Raw genomic sequence first — 23,468 nt, 5'->3', positions numbered from 1 at the left:
AGGCTAATGAGAGGCTTCATTTCATGCTGAATGAAACTGAAAATGGCATGTGGAAGGAGGGTCGATAGAGCGTCTACTGAAAGGACAAGCTGCTGCTTTTCTTCAACAGCTCTTGGAAGAGGAGAAAAAAAAAACACTGCAATGCAGCTTCCAGGGCAGTCAGTTGAACACGGGTGGAAGAGCAACTACAGACCAATTAATCACGCCGTTACAGTTTAACTGTAACCAAAATTATATTTATTTAAAACAAGGTTCAGTGAGAAAATAAACCACTAGTTCTGATATCGGACGTCTGTAATTCACCTGCATCAGAAGACGGGGGGCGCTATAGACGTGTAGTTTGAAAAGACATCGGAGACAAACTATGTTTGGTGAATGCGATTCACACAATTATGAGCAAGAAATGAGTTCATCGGACGACGGCTGTGACCTGCGACCGATCAATAACTGCAACGGAGGTCAATGCCACTGATCCACCAGACTGACCAGCCGACACTTGGTCTCTCTCTCTCTCTTACAGTCAGTGAATCTGTGATCCGACCCATAAAGACTTGTCGGAGTTAATGAGGTTCCAACTTCATCTAAAGGTTCAGTGAAACACAGCCCGACAGCTGCGTCGTCTTGTTGGTTTATTTAAATAATTAAACAGAAAATACAAAATTTCACACCACACAGATCAAAACTGCACCATTCACACCAGCACCGTGGTGAATGGCGTCGGTGTCATTTAGCTGCCAATAATCTGCGTACGATGGATTTCCTGATGGACCATAAAATCATCAACTGTTTAAACCAATTTGCGAATCTGGGAAAATAATATAAATGTAACGAGTGCTAAAAAAGACAAAGTGTCCGCTGGTCCAGACTCTCTGCAGGGACTCGGGCTGTAACAATCTGGCTGGTTCTAGTTTACAGCTGTGGTTTATACGTTTCAGAGGGTCCACAGTTTGGTTGCAGTGAGAAAAAGGGATAAAAACGAATGGCATTTATGACCCATGTAGCAACACAACTTAGTCAGGTCTGAGACGACATTACTGAATGGAACAGGCTTTTAACTGCAGAGACAACATTCCTGAATAATGATCCCGGGGAGTGACAGACGCAGCAGTGGCACAGCTGACATTTAGCAGGGATGATATTTACACTGTCGCTATAGAAAAAAAAAGAAAAAAGTCTCGAGCAACAACTTCCACTGCAACGAAAAATATAAAACTACCTGAAACCTGGTTCTCAACAGATGGAGATCAGTTGAGCTTCTAGTGTTTGAAATGTCACATGAAACTGTTGAGGAATTTCAGTGAAACTTTTTATCCTGACTGATGAAGAGACAGAGATACAACAAAGATTTACTTACTGGTGTGATTTTTTTTTTTTTTTTAAAGGGAACGTTGTGTCAAATTCAACAGAATTCTTCCAGAGGGTTCAAAAACAATCACACAATATTTTGATATTTGATTTACCAAAAACAAGAATTAATTTTGGATAACAGCAAGTTCGCTGGTCCACCCTGCAGCCTGTTAGGTTCTGAGGACTGATATATTTTTTTTACATCTTCTCATTTGTGAATATAATGTCTGTAAAAAGTGTAAAAAACTGCTGTACTCTTCAGTTGACTTTCTTTTTACTTTATTTGTTTATTAATTTACTTGTTCCAGGGCTAATAAGTACTAGCCCTGCCTTTGAGTTTATATATCTTTACTCTAAAATACGCCTGCAATACATATGTATATGAGTAATATCACATGGTTGACCTGATCTTATACATACATATAATTCAATGTTCAATAAAATAGAAAATAGTCCTTTGATATTGCTGTATAAATGTCCAATAAAAAAGCTAAACTCTATTTTTTTTTACTTGATAATCTATGGTTTTATATATATAAATATATATATATAAGACAGTTGTCATAAACACAAATGACAGACATTAGGACAACACTGCTATTGCTGTAGTCATGACTACGACTCGTATCATCTTTAAACACAATGGCAGTGATTATAACAAACATGGCTGGTGCTCAGAAAAGAAAAGAAAATAGTAATAATGCCGACGGACAGACCAACAGTCAGGGTCTTAATGCTTTGTGTCTGGAATCGATCAGCTCTACAATCATTTTGGAGTCGTGTTTACCTCATCAGTGTTGTAAATTATCTGCAGACCGGAGCAAATCATCTCCACCAGGTAAAGCAGAAAGAGAGACACGGCATCGATCTGCAGCAGTAAAGAGGGAGAGAAGAGATTGGAAGTATTACCATCGGAGAAAGCCTGACTCCTGCACGACTGTCGACAACTGTGGCTTTCTCCATACAATAGGTGCAGCATCTGAGTTGGACTTCAACAACACTATAATCTGACAGCAATAGTACATTATGGATTGCACTGATCAGTAAATGAGTAGGAAGAATGTGATTAAGATTTACAGCGCTGGGAGGACTTTTTACCTTTTCCCCACAGGCCACTCACCTCATGGTTTTACTCTCAGTGTCTTCATTTCTGGATTTAATGGCAACTCAAATCATTACACTCCAAATTGATGACACTGACGGAAGATTACATCTTTTAGAGCCAGTAAAATGGACGTTTACCTCCAGGGACAAGTCACTTTAAGACTGGATCATGTGAAGGAGAAGATGGATTTAAAAATGTATTTGTGATGTATTAGAAAGTGATGCTGCAGGTTAAACATTTAAAGGAAAACTGTAAAGGAACACTGACCTATAAAGACTTTTTTTTTACTGATTTATTAGCTAGAAAAATGGGACAACCTTTGAATTTATAACATATGTCTTAGAACTTTTTGACTCACCCTTGCCCAGTATAACTGACTGAACCTGTGCTTTCACATGTAGTGTCTCCTGTATTGTAATCTAACAGGTACATCTGTGTGTACTTTGGAGCATTTTTTCCCAAACACTGGGTCGTGGCCCTCAGGTGGGTCGCAGGTTGTTTTTTTTGGGGTCGTCTCGTATCATGTTTCCCAGGAGATTATGAATAACGTCTATTGACTTGGGTCATGAAGGTTTGTGACTTTTATAATATGTGTCCAGAAAAAAAAGTTTGGGAAACTGCTTTGGAAAACCATGTGTGACGTGAGTGTTCCACAGCTGACCTGCAGGTGGTGGTAGTCGTTGTAGGAGTGAACCTCGTCACCAGTGTTCACGTCAAACTCTGAGTGCAGACACTTGGAGGGGCTGGGGTCCTGCTTAAACTGCTCCACCTGGTGGCGGGTCAGAAAACATGAGAAAAGATGAGTGCATGAAGAACGACGAAACAGAATTACAAGATCAGAATGAGCAGATGTCACTTCATCTCACCTCCATACTTTATTTGTACAAGTTTTACACATTCATTCTTCTCACTCCACTGCTGTTTCTCTCAACTTAAATCCATTCCAAGCAGCGAAATCCCACTTCTTTACCTGATGTCGCATATTTGTTTACAAGAAAACAGGTGCTGAATCTAATCGTGTACAACTCCCTGAACTAAAACTATAAACTACAGCACACCATACACACGGCAGCACGTTCTGTCCATTAAATAATTACTGTTCGTATATTTAATTATTTACTTACACATATTAATTAAGAGCTTCTGTAAAAACAATTATTCTAAACAAACCACCGAGACCCACAGTATGACCTTACTTACGTGGAAAAAGTGTAAATAAACCACCGGGGGCGTTACATTATGTTATCTGTGAGCAAAACATGCATTCAAACAAAAACAAAATGTAAAATATAAAAACTGAGGTTGAGGTAAATTACCTCAGATCAGATCAGTGTGTCAGGCAGCAGCCGTGGGCGTTAAGGTGCTGCTTGACCTCAGATTTTCACAAATCTCCCTGGCAACGGAAATGATTTGCCATTAAATAATTAAAGGCTCATATGCAGGACTCTGTGGTTAAGGTGGAATATTCTTAAAGATGTTTGGTTTTTAAGGTACATTCGTAAAAAGTGACCGCCTTCGTAACAACCGTTTGTCAGCTATTTTTTCCGTGTTGTGGATAAACACTGGTGCCTGTGTGTGTTTTTTGCACTACACCGACTACACACCACATCACAGGGAGGCCTCCAGTCCCGTCAAGTTATAAATAATTGGCTCTTTGTCCCATTTTTACCTCATTTGTTTCTCCCCCCCCACCTCTCTTACGACTCCATCCATCGTCAAATCCCCCGTCGCCGTCTCCATTATTCTCCGTACCTCCTATTCCTGTCTCTAATACGTCTCCTCTCGGCTCATTGTACTTTAGATTATTCAAACCTCCTTTATCGGCGCCGTCCCTTACCTCTTGCTCTATTTCTTAAAACAACTCTGTTTTCTTTTCTTTTCTTTCTTTTTTTTTTTCTTTCCAGCGATGCTATTTTCGTTAACCTCTTGTCTTCACTCTCAGGTTTCGCTCCGACTCGGTCATGGTGGACACCCTCTGTCCCATTTTTACAGAAACTGCTCCACTTCCTGTCGTCCCACAGCGGATCACTGCGTGTGTGTGTGTACTGTATGTGTGTGAGTGACTGAGGGGGGGAGGTAGAGGGTTGAGAGGCATGCAGAAAACACTGATCTCTCACGGGTACTGCAGCTGACTGTGGGGTCTTTGATTCCCATAGGACAGTGGTTCTGAAACTTTTTATCCTCCTGTACCACCTGAGAAAACACTGATCTCTCTGAGTCCCACCATGATGACCAACAGTAGAATATAGCAGCGTAGGCCTTCACTGTTAGCTTCCACCAATGAGGAGAGATGTTTAGAAATGTTTATAAAGGTGTTTATATTTAAATGTTATAATAATTGTGCATATGTATGTTTCAGATTTATTCAATTAAAAATGTAAATGTGAAAATATGAATTTTCCCCATGTACAACTAGAGAGCGCTCGTGTACCATTGGTAGTACGTGTACCACAGTTTGAGAACCACTGGTTTATAAGATATCAAGAATCGAGCTAGTCTTTGCTAAAGATTCTTTTTACAAAGATGGTAATATTACTTGTAGACGTTAGGAACATTTTTTTGTGTACTACTGTAGTTTTTTACACCAATAGTTGGAATTTAAACACATCAAAATGTAATATTCATTCATTCAACCATCTCTACTGGCTGGGCATTGTCAGGGGCACACTGTTTGGGGTATGGGTTAAACAACACAGTCCTGCATGTTGTTGGACTTCAGGCTGAGACTGGAGTTGGTGGAGAAATAAAACCCACTAACCAGAGATTGAACCCACTCATCATATCTTCCACCTGGCGGCCTCAGTTGTAACGTTTCTTTGTTCTTATCATCATTTTTTTCGTTCATTAAAATTCAAGAAGGTAGCTCAGTACTTCAGCTCCAGATATACTGTGATGATATTCAAGGATTACAGGGAGGGTGGGGCGGGGGGGAGGGGGGGGGCAGATACGTATTAGCTCAAGGATACTTGCTCCTCAGAGGGCCCCTCTCCGGCACCTCTCCACTAAAAACCGTGTAATTAAGACGCAGAAAGCTCTCGCCTAAATTAGGTTGTCAAGGTCGAACAACGACGACAGTGAACGAACATACGTGCGTGTGTGCCGTCCCAGCACTCTGCTGTGACGGGAGGTGTCAAAATAAATAAATAAATGAAGGGCCAAAATGTTCCGTTGTTCCAACATGGTTGGTTTGACGTTCAAGTTATTTGAAAATGCAAAAAACCTATTCCAGATTTTAGCGTTTTCCCAAAAAAAAAAAAAAAAAGAGTTTAATTTTAAGTTTAAGTTAAGCTGAAATCAAACCAATCAGGTCCTTAATGGGTACAAAACAAATCTGCAGCATTTTAATTGCTCCCTATAGAATTTTTTTTTTTTTTAAACCTTCAATCACTGTCTACTTGAGCATTAGGTTTCTGGCAGGCATGGTGGCTAATTTTCCCTTTTCAGTACAAAAAAAAGCCTTCAGCAATTAACAGATTGCTGGTTATTAAGCCCTGACAAGTGAAAGCCACCGGCTGCCATTGTCGGTTATGATATGAAAGAGAAAGAGCAGATGTGTCCGGCGCTGCAGCTCTGAACGTTTCTGATGAATATCAACTCCATATTGTACCTTTCATCTGTGAAACGCAGCATGTCATTTCGAGGTGCTTTTATGCAAACACGCTGCATGAAAGCAGGAGCTGACGGAGGTTGGCGAAAAAAAAAAACCACTCACCTTATCAGCCTGTCTCATGTAGCAGTAGAGGATCCCCCTCATGCACTTTATGGCAGAATGCTCCAACTCATGTGTTCGACCCATGTCGTCGTCAATGCGTCTGAAAATGAAAAGGCAAAAGAAATGAAAGAATGGATTTTATTCAAAGATGTGTGAGTTTCCAAAAAAAGTTTTCAAAAAGCAATCTGAGTAAGGAGCAGATAAAATATTAAACAAGCAGTGAATATATATATATCAAAAACAAGTAAATTCATATTCTGACGATAATTCTTGCCCAGAATCATCACATTCTTGTCAGGATCGGATGACTTTGCAGGCAATAAAGCTTTACAGTGGGTGACTGGTGACAGGGAGATCGAACGCCTCACCAATGAAATGCAAATTACCAACCAAAATACTAATAGAAAAATCTGTGAACCCTAAACCTGGAACTTTCTTCTTTTTTAATTTTTTGGCTTTATTTTACAAATTCACAACTAATTTCTAGCATAAAAAACAGATCAGAGTCTATATATATATATGTATATATATATGTAGCTGTCACTTGTACGTGCAATCAGGTGCTCAGATAGAACAAATAATAAATAATTAAGCAGTACAGGTAATAATTCCTGTTCTTCTGCCCTCAGGGGACCTCCACTGTTACACTAATCGTTTTCATATCTCTCTTTTCACTAAGTTACACTAATGGTAATAATGGTGTGGTTGTTACAGTCGTGGTATCGTATGTTATTGTCGGTGTTAAAATATGTGAACAAATAATAAATAATTAAGCAGTACAGGTAATAATTCCTGTTCTTCTGCCTTCAGGGGACCTCCACTGTTACACCAACCGTTTTCATATCTCTCTTTTCACTACAGCGAGGTATCGTCTTCGAGGTCCAACAAACAGCAGCAACCGTCTCTACCATCCACATAATCTTGTCTCATTGACTTTGTCTCTAAACTGCTCAACTTGATCTACATTTCTGAGCTGGTCATGTCTAATCTTGTCCGTCTTGAAAAAAAACAACAACATATAAATCTTTAATTCTGCCTTCTTCGCCCTGGCCTTCTGTCTTAAGTGAGTACCCATCAGTCCATCAGTGACAACCTAATCCTGTTCATTCAGTCATGCAGAGCTGGGTCCCAGCAGTCTTCAGGCTCAGTCGGGGAACAGCCCGGAGGCTTCACTTCTCCATCAAATAATGAATCTAATCCTTAATCTGCGGTCTGTTTCTGGACCGTGGGAAAACCCAGAACTTGTTGCAGAGACACTCTGAACACACTGATTTTGGGGGGGCTGACAAACCCCAAAGCCTTTTCGTACAAAGGTCAACCTATTAATAACTAAAAACATTCAAAAGTACAGCCGGGCCACTGTGGAGGCAACTGTTTTCACAGTGCATTCATCACACAGGCAGCTTTGCAGCTACAGCTAACCTCTCTATCCAGGATCTGACGATGTAAAACACCCGAGGTGACCAAAGGTTACCATGAAATATCCGGCTCCGTTAATTAAATTAAAATGAGTTTGAAAAATGGTGTATGTTTGGGTCACAAGGTGAGACAGCTGCTCTGTGTTCTATTAAACCTACAACAAGAGGAAGTGATAAAAAAAAAAAATCAAGGGATCTCTGTTACCACAGACGGTGGGGGATTAGACCTCTCTCTCTCTCTCTCTTTGTGTCTTTTCAAATAAAAGAAAATAAATAAAAAAAAGTTTGTAACACATTCACCGCGCTCCCTGACATTCACACTCAGATGTGGTCACACAGCAGCTCAGAGGAGGTAATGGCACAAGCCAATCCTGTCAGATGAGAATAATCTTAATTAAATCCAAGGGACAATTCTAATAGAAGACAGCCGTGACTGATGACTTGGAGCTGCTGCTGGCCACACCACTGCAGTGCTCTCTATTTTTACCCTTGTCTCCCTTTCAATCTCATTTCTTCACCTCCTCTTATCTCGCTATTTGCCCAATTTCTCCGCCTGCTTACTTTACTGTCCAAACCTCTCTCTCTCTCTCTCTCTCTCTCACACACACACACACACACTCTGTAGAAGAAACAACACCCTCCTCCTGTTCCACTGCACACTTACTTTTTTTTGTAGAAGAAACAACACTTCAATATGTTACCTGTAATTTCACATTTTATGTTAGAGGGAGTTACAAAACCACTACAGCAGGGGTGTCAAACTCAGCAACACATCAGCAATACAGTTCCCCCGGTTCCCAACTTCCGGTCCACGGACCAGTACCAGTCCACAGGTACCGGGCCACAGTGGGACACAGTGGAAAAAATTTACTTAATTTTTACAAATTTACTTCATTCGAAGAAAATCCAGTCATATCCATTTACTTTCTTTCTTAAAATAATAGGTCATTCTTGGTGGGCCACATTTGGCCCGCGGGCCTTGAGTTTGACACGTATGCCCTAGTGAGACCGTACTGCCACCTAGAGGCTGGAGGTTGAAAACTACTGTGTGTAGCTGACAGCCTTATAGTCAAATAGGAAGCAGCTAAATATGGCAACTTTAAAGACTAAAACAAAACAGATCATTCTAGTTAGACAATCTAACGTTTGAAAGCGAGAGGATTTATTAAGGAATAAATCCATATTTATGTATTATGTCATGTGGATCGTGTCGTGTCTCTGGATGTTCCTGGATATACAAACCTGTACGCCAGAGCTAGAGCCCAGGCGGCAGCAGCACAGTACAGGGAATCCCGGACCTTTGCCTCTTTGCAGGTCAGGCATGTTTTCACAGGGAAGAGACCCGTGGTCGGACTCTGGTAGTTCAGGATGGTCGTCTTGACTGGACAGGAAGAGGAACAGAGAAAAGCAGAAGTTATTACTCAAGAGTAACATTAAGAAACCAACGTTGTCCCAGATGGTTCCTCTTTTCTTTTCTTTTTTTTTTATTAATGTTTTTGATTTTTTTCACACACACTGACACCTCTTTACTCAAAACGAACATCACACATAACTCTCCAGACTCTCATTTCTGTCTGATCTCCCTCTCCATCTGCTGGTTTGTTCATTATGCATGTGCAGAATATTCTGAAGTCTGAAGAATATCAACAGGTAACAACCTCTGAAATGAAATGAAATTAAAGAAGAGGCAACAAAGGCCAGCACAAGTATCCAGTAGATAGTTATTTCAAACGTGTTATGAGGTCAGACATTTACCATCACGATTCACTCATTTACTCCCTGAACATGACGCACTGAATTCATGAGAATGTTAATTATCCAGACTAAGCACTTAACAACGAAAGAGCTAAGTCCCAGGGGGAAATGTCAAAGGTCAAAGGTCCACTAAGACTTGTTCCAGTCTGACAGTACAACACAAAAGGTCAAGAGTTCAGACCTGGAGGTTAATTAAGTTTTGTTCATTCATATCGATGTAACGATCTCTCACATTTTCACCTGAAGAAACAAAAACGTATTTTTTCCTTGAGTTGCACTGATCACACATTGATGAATGAAAATGTTTCTGTGTCACTTTAAACACAATAATGTCACTGTGACTCAGTGAAGTGAATATTGGATCTGTAAATAGAATTGGGAAGTCGAACACAACCTTTTTTTTTTGACAACATTAGGTCAGTGACATAATACATTATTCACGGTGGAAGACGTTAATTGGAGGATTTATGATCCGTAACTAACAAAGTTCAAACCAACACTATCCTCACTTTCTGTCCATGTCAGAGTTGTGTAACACACCGCCGCGACAAAGTGTGTCGGCACTACTTTTAGATTAAACTTTGACTCTCATGAGGGTGAGGCAACAGCTAGAGACATCTCCATTTGACAAAGAGCACACCTCTGTGGAGTGTGATGAATTATTCTTATCCTCAGCTGAAGAGACAGCGGCCCAACCTCATCTCAGCTCCTGCCGTTCTCTCCCGCTGACCCTGACCTCACATTTCCGTCTGGAACTCCTGGCTTTTCTTACACTGATTTGCCACATACTGTAGAGAGACCTGTTATTTTTCTGAGCTTTGACCCTTTATCAAAACAGAAATAAAAAAAATAAAAAAAATACAGATACAGCGCTCATACTCTGTTGCCCAAGACCAAATGCAACATCACTTGATGAAATTTGTAATGAATAAGTCATTTGTAATAAATATAAATCATTTTAAAGAACTTTTTTTTTTAGCTTTTCCTGTTGGAGTTTCTCTGACAAAGTGCTTTTGAATTATATTAAGATATTTTATAGGAAATAGATAAATGTTAATTTAATTAAAAATAATTTAATTTGTCACGAAGACTAGGGAATATCTTTTATACATTAAGAATTTCAAACTTTAAAGGACATATGCAATGAAGCCAACACCATTCCTAAATACATGGAATTTTGGGGACCACTGAAGTCAAAGGGTCAGGGGTCCTGAACTGAAATCAGGCCAACTCTGTCAAGTATCCAAAGAGTGTCATTTAATATTAATACAATGAGTATCTACCAACAGATCCACCATCACAATTAAGAAACTCTAAAAATTAATGACCAAATCTATGGTGACAGGTCCTGGAAGGAACTCATCCTGGAGTATTCATATTCTGTATCCAGTGGGGAAAAAATGACATTTGTGTTTGAACGAGGTTTAATATGCAGTGTTTTAACCCTGAGGTTCAAATTTGAATATCAGTCCAACTGCTGCTCCCTCAGATCAGATCACGTCCACTCAGCTCACAGACACAGACTTTCAATTCAGTCTTCAGTGAAACACTGTCCATGCATTCAAAGAACGGCTCCTGCCTTGATATCTATTAACCTGATGATTATCTATTCCACCCGAAGGGAACGTACAGAATAAATCTAGGGTCGTATTTCACGGCACCGACGTTATCACGTGTGCGGTGAAGGCAGCAACACTGCCGACATCGTCACGTGTGCGGTGAAGGCAGCAACACTGGGACGCCGTCCAGTAGATAATGACTGAGGTCATCTCTATAGAAATGAGTGAGACATCCTTCAGCTGAGGTTGTGCCTACACAGCAGTCAGACTGCACTAAATGGACGAACAAAGAGGAACTAAGACGCTCGGAGTTCACAAAGGTCCCCACTCCACATAAGTAACCGAAGAGGGAACAATGTAGGAGAGCTCTTAACGCCACAACTCCGAGCCCCCCGATAATATACAGTGAAATATGACATACTCAAACAGAAGGCCTCCAGGGAAGTCATTTATCTGTTTCACACGCATAACCCATACTGTCGGCACGCACACACGCACACGCACAGCCTCCTCTCCAGCAGAGGTCTCCTCGCTGATGACTAATCTGTCTGAAAGGATCGCTTCGTTTTTCATCACAACATTATGTCAGTGCAAATGAAGGGGACATCCATTCACCGCTGTTGTTTGTTACAGAGTGCAGAGGAGAAAGAGAAGGATGGAGAACGAGATGAGGGACTCACCAGACTGAGGGCAGTGTTGGAGGTCCGGGGACAAGAGCCAAAAAGATGAGGAAGTATTTTGAGGTTAAAGATTTACTTTGGAGTGAGGATGAAGATACACTTTTTTTTTTTTTTTTCTGGGGACCCATATTTTAAAAGTCACAAACCTTCGCGAGCCAAGTCAATAGACATTATTCGTAAACTCCTGGGAAACGTAATGGGAGACGACCCAAATAAAATCTCTTGTGACCCACCCGAAGGTCACAACCCAGGCTTTGGGAAACAACGTTATACATGGTCCTGTTTACACACAGGACCTTTTCCACAGTAATATGATTTGTCACCTGGTCCTGTTTATACACAGCTTTCCCACAGTAATATGATTTGTCACCATGTGTAGGAAGGAATAGAAAGTGAACTAGCTGCATTAGCACTAGCTGCTGATGGACTCAAACCTGAAGCCTTCCGGTCCCAAGGCCGGATCCTTAACCACTAAGCCACCACTGCCCCAATAAGGACAAATAACTGGACACAGCCATTGGATAAGGCCTTATTAAATGATAGAATATAAAACGCGCCAAGTCACCCTTCTTATCAACTTGACTGGAAACCCATGTGTCAGATAATGACTTCATTCATTTGTCCTGGTGATCACATGACCAACCTGACACATTGACCACCAATCAACAATGCATCCTATACATCATCTGCTTTATTAAACTGAAACATCTGTCCCAAGATATTTTTCAACAGTTTAATGAATTATGGTTTATAAAGAGAAGGGTCGCCGTGGTGCGACTTTATCGAGACTTATCTTAGAAAAAAAAAACAGTGCAGTGAAAGTGATTATTAGAGAAAAGAGGAGCGTGCTGAATGTTTTTCATTTTGAAAATTTCCCTTGGATGCAAATCAACCGTTGTGGAGTTTTCTACCATCCATCAAACTAATGTCCCACTAAATCAGCAGCTAATGTCTCAGACGCACACAATCTGCTCTTTTAGAACGGGCCATTTCACTGCACTGACAGGGTGCACAAAATGAGAGAAGATGATGGGAAGAAGAGAAAAATAATACAGCCACATAGATTGAAAAGAAAAAAAAAGAGGAGGAGCAGCGATTGAGATGATGTGTGTGCAGTTCTACAGCAGATGCTTTAAGAAAATAGAGGGAATACACAGATGCCCGTTTATATTCCACTATAATCCCCCCATTTTGCCGTGGCTCAGCAGGTGGTGCAGTCGCCCTTAAAATGAAGGGTTGTGGTGTCAATTGCAAACACTTTTTTTTTTTTTTCAAAGACTTCATCTTTTCTTGGTATTTCCTCCACAAACATGGACGGAGATGTATATTGCAGATTAAGACGCTGACATGTTGACGTTTTTTTCTTTCAACCCACAAATTCGAAAACACGACCTGAACTTAAACTGCTGTGGATAAGATCGCTCTTCAATCCATCAAATTACTGACAGTGAATCACACCTTACCACATCAGTGAAGATAATCAATTAAAACAATAACTGCTCATATTTATATTGACGCCTACAGTTAAACAGTGACATTGCACCGACAACTCTACAAGGGTTTTGTGACTTATTTTTATCTTGTTATCACTATTTAATACACTGCACATAAATCAGTGTAAATCAGCGAAAATTCAACTGGTAGCCATGGCTGGATTCCAAAATAAACATCAACTAATAATGTCAGGCAAAAATGGGATTTATATTTAATTTTTTTAAGTGTCTAGTCTCTGACTTGCCTGTCAAGAAAAGTTGTTGTTGGTGCCCCCTGGTGTAATTGGTCACTTTCTGCAGAATAACTCAATGACAGCACCACAGGATATTGACAGAAGACAGGAAAATAAGATAAAAATCCATCCATCCATTTTCATCCGGTTATCTGTTACCACCTCCACCCAAATCACACTGCACCGTACCAACTCCCCTGAACCTTCCTGTGGGTGGTGAGTCCACCAACCACCCTAACTTGCCCAGGAGGTGAACCCTGGGGTTCCACACCAATGACAGAGACATTGCCTCTGGGCCAAAGCGCCACAAGATAAAAATCATACAGCATGAATAAAAAGTTGTTTTTTATGTCATAAAGAAAAAAAAATCCTTTTTCTAAAGGCCATAAAGAATAAAACTGACAGAAGGAAGGAAAAAAAAGAGAGGTGATAAACTAGAGGAAATGGAGATGTACTTTTTATTTTACTCTTTTCTTGATATAACAAATCAGCCTCCCTGCCAACACCAGGCTAAGCCTCCAGAGCAGATTTTACCTCAGCCGAGGCCGGCTTTGCAACAAAACAACAAAGGAAGAAAAAAAAAGAAGGCAAAATTGAACTGGTTTGATTCGTCATTGTCACCCCAACCTCGCACCTCTTCACCCCCTTTTTTTCTTCGCTGCTACCAAGAGAAAGCAGGTATATTGGCAGGCAGGTCTGGGTTGTGGTGATAACAATGTTGGCTTTGTTCCCCACTGGAATTGTCAAGTGCTCCGCACTGCCACTCAGCACAACAATTAAACAAACCCAATCCACAATGTTGTGTTTTCTACACAGTGCAATCTGGCACAGGCTTTTCTCTGTAAATCTACGGGGCTGCAACGCAGCTGATGCCGGAGGCAACGCTGTGCCCACTGATAGCAGCAAATCAGCTCCAACTGACAGCTACACCTGTTACGCACTGAGCTCTGTTTATTGTTTTCTAATATTTGCTAAAACACACATAGGCAACCCTAATGAGCGCACACACACATACATACAATCATGCACACAAACCTTCTCTTCATCAGAGCAGACCATTGGGCCGTATCACAGTGTCTGCCAGCGGTGCATTCAGGCGAGAAAACGCTTCATCCAGACCAGAACAGATACAAACAATTCACACCTGAGGTAGATACCTTGACTCTAATTCTGATTATAATGTTGAGTACAAAACAGGACATCAAATTAGTCCCTGGCACTAGGGACCCCTAAGAATCACAGTAACTCCCCCCTTAAAATCCCTACATAAGGCAACAAACATCGCTGGTAAAAAAAACAACAAAAAACAGCTATACGCAGACGACAGCTTTGTTTACATTTGATGGTTGTACATTGGATTGCACTACATTTGGTTTCTTTCGTTTGTTTTGGGTTTTTTTTTTGCCCTTCATTACGGCTTCATCGCTACATTTGGTTTCTTTCGTTTGTGTTGGTTTTTTTGCCCTTCATTACGGCTTCATCCCAAGCATAGGCTCTTCTGATGTTTTTATGTCCTAGATCAGGCATGGCCAACCTGCGGCGCGGGAGACACATGCGGCTCTTTGCCCAGTTTCGTGCAGCTCATACGTTCAAATTTTACATAATGTCAAATTTTGGTTGTGTTTTATTTTACGCTACGTGAATCTCATGCCGATGGACGTTGACGCAAATTACTTAGGAAAAATACAAGATATTTAAAGGGACAGTTCATGTGTGCCCATGTAGGTCATGTGGCTCTGCAGTAACATGAGGGATGGGGCAGTTCACATGTGCTCATGTGACTCTCTGCGGTAACAGAGTAAAAATTTGGGTGTCTTAGCCTCTTGGCTGGTTGGCCACCCCTGCTCTAGATTATGACGTTATCATGGTGTTAGCGTAGAAATGTTTTCATACTCTTTCTCTTTTACCTACGTCATTCTATAGAGAACATATACAGTAATAGTATTACATTTTCACTGGAATTCTCTTTTAAACTCTTTGTTTCCTTGAACAACTAGGGAGTGCCGTTTTAAAGGGTATGGGTAACTACCCATAGTGCAACAGCACAGTGGCAAACCAATCAGACAACAATATGGTGGAGTTGGAAATCCATGTTTGCCAACAGCTGCATGCTGCTTCGTTGTCAGAAGTACTGTACAGTAACGTGTGTTTTATTTGACATCGCAGCAGGATATTTGGGACAAGGTCGCAAACACCCGCCAAAGCCCCAAGATAGCTTCACAGCAAAACGACATCTGACTGCTGGAATACACCCACAGCAGGCTACAAGAAAAAAAGGTCAACTTAATTGTACAGCAAATACAATTACACAGTGCGTCTGTAACATTTTAAAGACGCTGATGACTCCTTTATTTCTAATTAAAAGACAAGAACAGTTTCACCTCATCACTGTCATTAAAGCAGCAAAGGTGGCACTTCAGTCGCCAGAGTCTTTCTGTTTTACTCAGTAGTCTCCGAATTAATTTGGCAAAAATCTGTTTTCCTCTTGTTTAAAAGCCCGAGGAGTGTGATCTTAAAGAAGTCAAACATCAAGGACACCATATGTTTCTCTGTGTGGCGTCAAGGTGTGGTTTCTTTGTTCGTCCTGGGAGGTGGTGCTCACTGATCTAGTGCTGTGCTCACAGCTGCTGGTATTTCAGTCATCAGTACTAATGTGTATTTATCTCACTGCAGTGAGCCTCCGGTCTCTGTTATTGATTACTTAGCTCCGAGCTTCACCTGGAATGGACTCAGTGCTTCTGTGCAAACACTGAACAAGTTTTTTGTCCTTCCAAAACTTTCTTACAGGCCATATTTGAACACCTATGAAGTACTGTTTATTCATCTGTCTGCATTAATAACAGTTATATACTCACTTTTACATTGATTAATTACATTGGTCCTTACATTACCATAAGACATTCAATAGTTGTACGTCATCCCACAAAAGGATGTCAGTGTTAACTAGCACTGGACTCAAGCCAGGAATAATTGGCATTGGCACCTAGTGGCCAGACTCATCTACTGGGTTTCTTTGTTTTCTTCGTAGACTCACACTTCCCAAACAGCCAATACAATCCATTAATGATGGAACTCGTAACTGTTCTGCGTGTATGTAGCCAATGACGACGTATTCGTCCACTCCGCCAGTTCCCGTGCAAACTAGTTAGCAGGTTTTTGGTAAACCGAGGAACCCGTTACATAGTTTGAATGTTTTTTTTTAAAACCTTAATTACTGCACGTAAACTCACTGTAAGTGTCTCTGACTTTACACCACAGACACTCTCTGTATGTAGCCAATGACGACGTATTTGTCCACTTCGTCAGTTCCCATGCAAACTAGTTAGCACGAGTTTTGGTGCCTAACACGGAAATGACAGAACAAGACTTTCTTAATACACCTATGGGAGATGGTGATGTAACCACGATACGCCATAGGTCAATGACACTGTAAACCGAGGAACCCTGTTATATAGTTTGAATGTTTTTTTTTTGTTTTTTTTTAACCTTAATTACTGCATGTGAACTCACTGTAAGCGTCTCTGACTTTACACCACAGACACTCTCACAGTGAGTGAGCAGCCTCCACAGCAACATTATTCACTGGCCTCCTACACTGAAACACCAGCTGCATTCAGTGCAGCTCTACTTGTTGGTGTGTTCAGTGTTAATACTTTTGTCTCCGTAACAAGTGGGAGACGTCTGCGTCTTCCTTTTCTCTCTTGCCAGACAAACAATATCTGTCTAAACACTGCTGTGCATCTGTACAAAACCTAAGGCTGTAATTTTGGATGACTTGCATTAAAGAAAATAACAGCAGTCTCTGCAGTACCAGACATTAGCCTGAGTGTAGCCAGGAAGGAAACAGAGAGAGATGAATAACAATGGGACGTATTATTAACTGAAATATTTTGATTGGTGATTCTTTCTTCCTTCCTTTCTTTCTTTTTTCTTAAAATAATCAGTGTGTAATACTAATGAGGATTTGTACTTACCAGCACTGTAGTAGCGGTCTAGCTTCTCCCATAAGGGCTCATCCTCACGCTGAAGGTTGGAGAGTTTCAGAGGTTCATAGATGGAACCTTGAGATTAGAAAAGAAAAACAGTTCAAATAAATCTCTGCTTCATCAAGCATTCTGGAAACTATTGCTACACCATAACTGGATGACAGGATGAATGTTATCACATTCTGGAAACTACACAATAACTGGATGACAGGATGAATGTTATCCTCTTAATGTTGTTGTAACAATATTAATGTTAATATTATAGAAGAAAATGGTTATTTAACGAGATTGTAAGATTAAATGTGTGTTCCAACTTTGTGGACATGTATTTATTCACAACCCTTTTTCATTAAATCATCTTCAAGTCTAATAAATAACAATAATAATAAAAAACATATTTAAACAACAATTTCAAAGGGAAATGAGTTACATGTTTGCTATTTTGCTGCAACACTCTAAGAAGAATCTCCACACGTCACAAAACTATATTCAGGCCAACTATATTCAGGAATCTGACTCACCACCAGATTCATTTATCCTAACATTTTCCTCCAAGCTGAGAGAGAGTATGAGTTTAGGGGAAAGCCTTTCTGTTAGACTCTGTCTATTTTCACACACTTCTCTTTGCTGAGATTTGCATTTTAATGGGTTCGACCTTGGGTCAATATTGCAGGTTCTAAAAAGAAAATCACATTCTGCTTAAAATTAGCATAATATTCATCAGCTTAAAAGTTGCAGGGAACAAAACTAATCCATCTTTTTTTTTTTAAGATAACACTTAAAGTAAAGAGCAACTTAAAGTTGAGGTGAGACAAATTTGGATTAATGGCATTTGGATTTTTTTTTTAAACAATGCCATGACAAATCTTCATCAAGGCATATATTGAATTAGTTTATTCTCTACATTTATTTTATCATAACAATGAATGAGATTGTACGATAATAAGATAAACAATATAATAATATGATTCAACTTATTTGCATATTTCCATATGCAAAACTCCATCCGTTTTAAAAGGTGTCAAAAAAGTGTGACTTCAATTATACAATGCTTCTTTTGTCCGAACGACAACATATTTTTTACAAGATGCTTCATGGTTCATCCTGTGTGGATGGCAGCACTGCCTTTTCCCAGATCTGCCGCCACTACTTACCAATTCTGAGCACTTTTCGATTAGGCTGAGCATTCGCAGTCAGTGTACCAGCCATTCTCAAAAGGTGAAATTAAGGCCAATCCTCTCTCACAGCTATATCACAAATCTACAGCAAGTCACAGGGAGGAGTTAGTAGCACAGAGTTAAGTATTGGACATGCGTAAATCAATAAATAATTACACACCAAAGGGCGATTATCATTGGCGAAATGAAAAACACAATACAATTCTAGATTATTCGTTTACTAATGTAGGATATGTTTACTCTGTTAAGATTAAAAATGAGTTATGTGAAATCAACAGATGAGAATAATGAAAAATCAACTTTTATTGCATTAGATATATTAACAGGATCATGAAAGGTTTAATTGTAATGACTTTAGCTGCCACCATGTTTGGTTAGAAAAGTATATGGTGATTAAAGAAGATGTTTATTTAAATATTAAGTCATAACCATAAAAATGTATGATACAGCAGAAATATTTATAGTTAAAGCATAGTATACTGAATTGTTATACAGTATGAACTCATCAGAGATGTATTAGCACACCAAAGGTTCCCCCAAAATTAGGATGGGGTAATGTTGCTGTTACGTGTATTGATATATTACAGTAGGTCTGGTTTCATCCTTACAATTGCATACCATCAGCCAGGCTGGCAACTTAAGCAAGAACAACACAGTTTGGCAGCTCTTAAACAGCCCGGGAAAAACACCCACAACTCATGCAGCGCAGAGTGCAGTTAACAAACCAGACCTGGTGAAAGGCTCTTTAAATAGCCCCCCTGACCTTTCTGGTTTGAACCTTTGCAGTGGGCAACTTAAATGCCTGCATCCAAGTGAGATTTAAGCCCGCACATTGTTGCCTATACGTGTGATATTAACGTACAAGCACTGCGGCAAGAATATAACGATCAGTCATATTTAACTGCGCGATGTCGTTCAAAATGAAAATGTCAGACCTGATCTTTTTGATCGGGCTCTAAATTCCAAGAGTTTCCAGCCGACATCTGCCAGACTCGCCATGTTTAAAAAGTGACAGAATTACCAGCTCACTTAAGGATTTCCGTTTTGTTATTTCAAAATAAAACACAAGTGACGTGGACCCGAAAATAGAATGCGATAAACCGCATTTAAAATGAATATCTTCCCTTTTTATTGGTAGGAATTGTGGCTACATATCAAATAATTTTAAAGATAATTGTTTATAGGTCATATTCATTTTTATGTTCCTGCGTAATTACAGTTTTACTTTTATTTCTGTAACATTTCCTTCTTTTTCCCTTAATCTTTTTGCTTGATAAAATAGTCATCTGTCAAATACTGGGAGTACGACACTAACGTAAAACAAAGAAGAGATAATGGCAATGTTTTGCCGTTTGATGCTTATACATTAGCATAGTTTGAGGTCGTATAAATGAATGAAAAGATTTAAAATAGAGAACGTAGCATAATACGTTCATTTGATTAAAAATATTGCATTTTCCGGCTGTCGTAAAGCGCAGTGCCGTATTGCGGGTGGTGTTGTTATGAGAAGCTGAACGAGCATCAGAATGTGGACCTTCAAATTTAATATTGTGGTATTTGTATCCATTTTCGTAGGTCAGTTTAACACATTTGCTCTTCAGGATGTTACCTCCGACCTTTTTGGACCCGAAAACTACGGAACGGTGGCAGCGTTCGGAGATTTTAACTCGGACAAACAGACAGACATCTTCGTCATTAGGGAGCGTATGTAAAAGCATTAATTTCGTCACTTTACTTAATTAAAATAAACAGAAATCCTCACGTTTACGCATATATATATATCTGCGATTATTATGCTAAAATATGGACAATTAGAAATAGCGTAGATGATAATTTATTGATTGTTTTCCAAATATTTCAGTTATTTACGCAGGACATTTAACATTATTTAATACCAATTTCTTGAGCTCTATTTGATACCAATTTATTTTGTTGTTTTTTTAACTCTTTATTCTTGTAGAGTCTCATTTGGTGATTTTCTTGGCTACCTCTCAAGCACCTTACTTCAGACCAAAAGTCAACATTACAAAAGACGCTCTGCCAAGGTAGGGGTTGTGCATGCGATTTTTAATGTGCAATTATCCTAATAAATAGTGTGTTACATTCATTAACACCCCCATTGTAATATGCAATATTTTCACTTGCTGTACTTTAATAGTGCTCAAACCTTTTCTTGCATGTAGTGGTGGCAGTTTGGGTGGGAATTGTTTACATAGGAGCAGGGTAGGACACAGAGCGTCGAGTTACAGTAAGTCATATTTACCAGTAGTTTTCTTTGCATCCAGGAACACCATAATAACCAGCGTTGTGCCTGGAGACTATGACGGTGACTCACAGATGGATGTCCTTCTTACAGCTCAGACAAGCCCTACAGCAACAACGGTTTACATCGTCTGGGGTGACAATCAAACATTAGGTACAGCATATGTGTGGAATGAACTAGTACTGCAACTGTGTTTTCCCTATTCAGTAATAACTGTGTCATCCTCAATAGTTTCTCACACATAGATAGAAGGATATAGTAGTTGTGTTTTAAAGTACAACTTTCTTTAACATTCACTTGTCAATGTCATATATTTTGATGGTTTGATTTGTAACATTACGTATTTACCCAGTGACTGTCCCCTCTTTGCTGCAGATATAAGTGGATTGGTCACTTTGAACAAGACATTTACAGATCAACCTCTAGTTATGGAGTAAGTATCATGCTGAATTGTTTTCACATATGGTGTGCAACAGAATATAAAGTGTAGCTTTACATTACAATGTCCCAAACAAAGTTAAAAATAAAATGATTTAATTAAAATTGACAAAACCCTTACAGTTTCAACGGAGACATGATCCCGGACATTTTTGGAATCACCAGCCAGGGAATAACTGAGGTCTGCTATCTCACCAGAAGGTAATTTTTTCCTCCACAAACCTTCCATTTTTTATTTGTTTATTAATCTTGACTCTGTACTAGTTGTGGTAGTAGTTTTATATAAATTAAAATTGTAACTTTTTTTAATTTATTTATTTAGGGTGCAAGTGTGGAGGAATGCACTTAGTTCACCTGTCAAAATGCGCATCCCTCACTCTAATGCATTTATTGACCTCAACAATGACTACACTGCTGGTGAGTACATCAGACGAAATATATAGAACAAATACATATAGAACAGACAGAACATACCTTGATTTTTATAATGTACAGAATATTGATTGCATTCATTGGCACCACTTATGCAAAAAATTAAAAGTCATGCAATGGCAAAACACAGTAGGAGAAAGAAATCCTCAAATACAACTTTACTGTTTGAACTATATTTTTGTCTACACTCTGTCTAGACATTTGAATTGGGTCAGTGTCTCCCCTATGTTATACTGCTTGTTGCAACAGTATTAGGTTTTGGCTATTAATGTACCATGAGAGAACCAAGATCAAAATACAGATGGTTCCTGGTTTGAAATACAGGAAAGTGGAACAAAAGAAATTGCATTTGTTGAATATGACAAGTCTACTGAGGTATGGACTTTTGGGCTGTTATAGTAGTTCAGAAGTTTTGCCATTTTGACAGTAATCCCAGCAGACCTGAGGATAAAGTCCTTCTCCTACATTAAGGTGAAATGTGTTATGTGCTACTAAAATATTAAACTGTATATACCAATGTATTTCCATTAGTTTTAAATAGACAGACAACAGTTTGCAAAGGTGCTGTGTAAAACATCAGTTAAATTATACAAAAGCTCTAATAAAAATAGTAGTATTAGTATTAGAAAAAAATACCATATCTTTTCCTTTCACCTTTGCTTTTAAAGCCTTACTGAAATCACAGACAGCGTTTTTTCAAGTCCTTTTTTTCAACCCAGTGAACCAGACAGGGGCCAACAACATATATTTGATACCACCAATTTTCACGTTGACTAAGAGAGAAGGAAATTGCTATTTTCTTCACCAGTGAATGGAGAAATCACTCTGTGCTTGTTTTACAGCGTCTTCTATGCACTGCCTGCCAAGTGCAGAGCTGTCACTAAGACTTTGTTTCAACTTGTTTAAGGTGTTCTGTGGGAATTTGGTATCACACACTCACTACACATGTCTTTATTTGCCACTGAATGTTGTAGCCAGGGTGTCTACAGTTTTCGTCATCTAATTTCTGATTAGTCTTTGTTGGTCAGTGGTTTACACTGATGAGGTAGAATGAGACCAGGAAAAAAAAAGGACTGCAGTACACGTGTTGGATGTCTGACATTTAGGCTGTCACTGCCTGTGGGGGCATATACAGTATTTAAGGGGGCAGGGAGAAAGAGTGATTGAAAAAGGAAGTAGGCAGGAACTGATGAAGAAACAGGATGAAGGCAGTAAAGAAGAAAGGTTAGAATAAGTGGTTTGAGAAACAAATGGATGGAATTACATGGTCTGAGACAGTAGTGGGAGGAAGATGAGATCTCAGTTGAGATTCTGCTACCAAAGTCCTCTGAGCATCGTTTGACTGCAAACTCCACACTGTGATATGAGCGGGGTTGGAGTGAATTTTAACCACGTTCAAAATTATTATTGATATATAAAGTCGATTCCCCGCATATATTATGGTATACTGAAAAAAATAACTTTAAAAATAGCATTTTAATGTTATGTCCAAGCTGCCAACTATAGTAACCAAGGTGATTTTATTTTTAGTGTGGTCCAGACCTTTTCTCCAATTCTGAGCTCCAGCTTCAGGATTGAGCCTCAGGGGTTTTACATCTTCAATCTTAGACCACTATCAAAGCTGTAAACAGTCTGAGAATGAATTGGCTGACCTCACTATGCTCCCAGAGAAAGGAAGTCAGAAATTATTTCCTGGCCGTTGTCAAGGCCTCCTGAAGCCAACTTATTAGACCTCCTAGCCAAGCATCCTGGCAGCGACATACGTGGATCATCATTTATTTTGTTAAAACCGTTTTCCTTGCAGCAGCAGCAGCAGCAGTAGCAGTAGCAGTAGCAGTGCATCCATGTTATCACTGTTTAGTTCCCCAA

General features: G+C 39.5%; 2 protein-coding genes across 2 annotated transcripts in view; one reads left to right on the top strand and one right to left on the bottom strand.

Moving 5' to 3' along the window:
- Positions 1–19,502, bottom strand: part of phkb (phosphorylase kinase, beta) — a 71,485-nt gene extending 51,983 nt beyond the window's left edge. The window contains exons 1-6 of the mRNA XM_008310740.3: positions 19,402–19,502; positions 17,277–17,363; positions 8,825–8,963; positions 6,165–6,264; positions 3,114–3,221; positions 2,135–2,215 (exon numbers count right to left, since the gene is read on the bottom strand). Coding sequence (XP_008308962.1) covers positions 2,135–2,215; positions 3,114–3,221; positions 6,165–6,264; positions 8,825–8,963; positions 17,277–17,363; positions 19,402–19,465 — 579 coding nt within the window. The 5' untranslated portion in view covers positions 19,466–19,502. The remainder of the gene's footprint in view (positions 1–2,134; positions 2,216–3,113; positions 3,222–6,164; positions 6,265–8,824; positions 8,964–17,276; positions 17,364–19,401) is intronic.
- Positions 19,503–19,762: 260 nt separating this feature from the next.
- Positions 19,763–23,468, top strand: part of itfg1 (integrin alpha FG-GAP repeat containing 1) — an 86,001-nt gene continuing 82,295 nt past the window's right edge. The window contains exons 1-6 of the mRNA XM_008310730.3: positions 19,763–20,170; positions 20,427–20,511; positions 20,752–20,882; positions 21,105–21,162; positions 21,291–21,368; positions 21,490–21,584. Coding sequence (XP_008308952.2) covers positions 19,993–20,170; positions 20,427–20,511; positions 20,752–20,882; positions 21,105–21,162; positions 21,291–21,368; positions 21,490–21,584 — 625 coding nt within the window. The 5' untranslated portion in view covers positions 19,763–19,992. The remainder of the gene's footprint in view (positions 20,171–20,426; positions 20,512–20,751; positions 20,883–21,104; positions 21,163–21,290; positions 21,369–21,489; positions 21,585–23,468) is intronic.

This window comes from Cynoglossus semilaevis, chromosome 5, assembly GCF_000523025.1.
Source record: "Cynoglossus semilaevis isolate Cse_v1.0 chromosome 5, Cse_v1.0, whole genome shotgun sequence".
Lineage (NCBI taxonomy): Eukaryota > Metazoa > Chordata > Actinopteri > Pleuronectiformes > Cynoglossidae > Cynoglossus > Cynoglossus semilaevis.
This window is presented reverse-complemented; position numbering and strand designations above follow the sequence as displayed.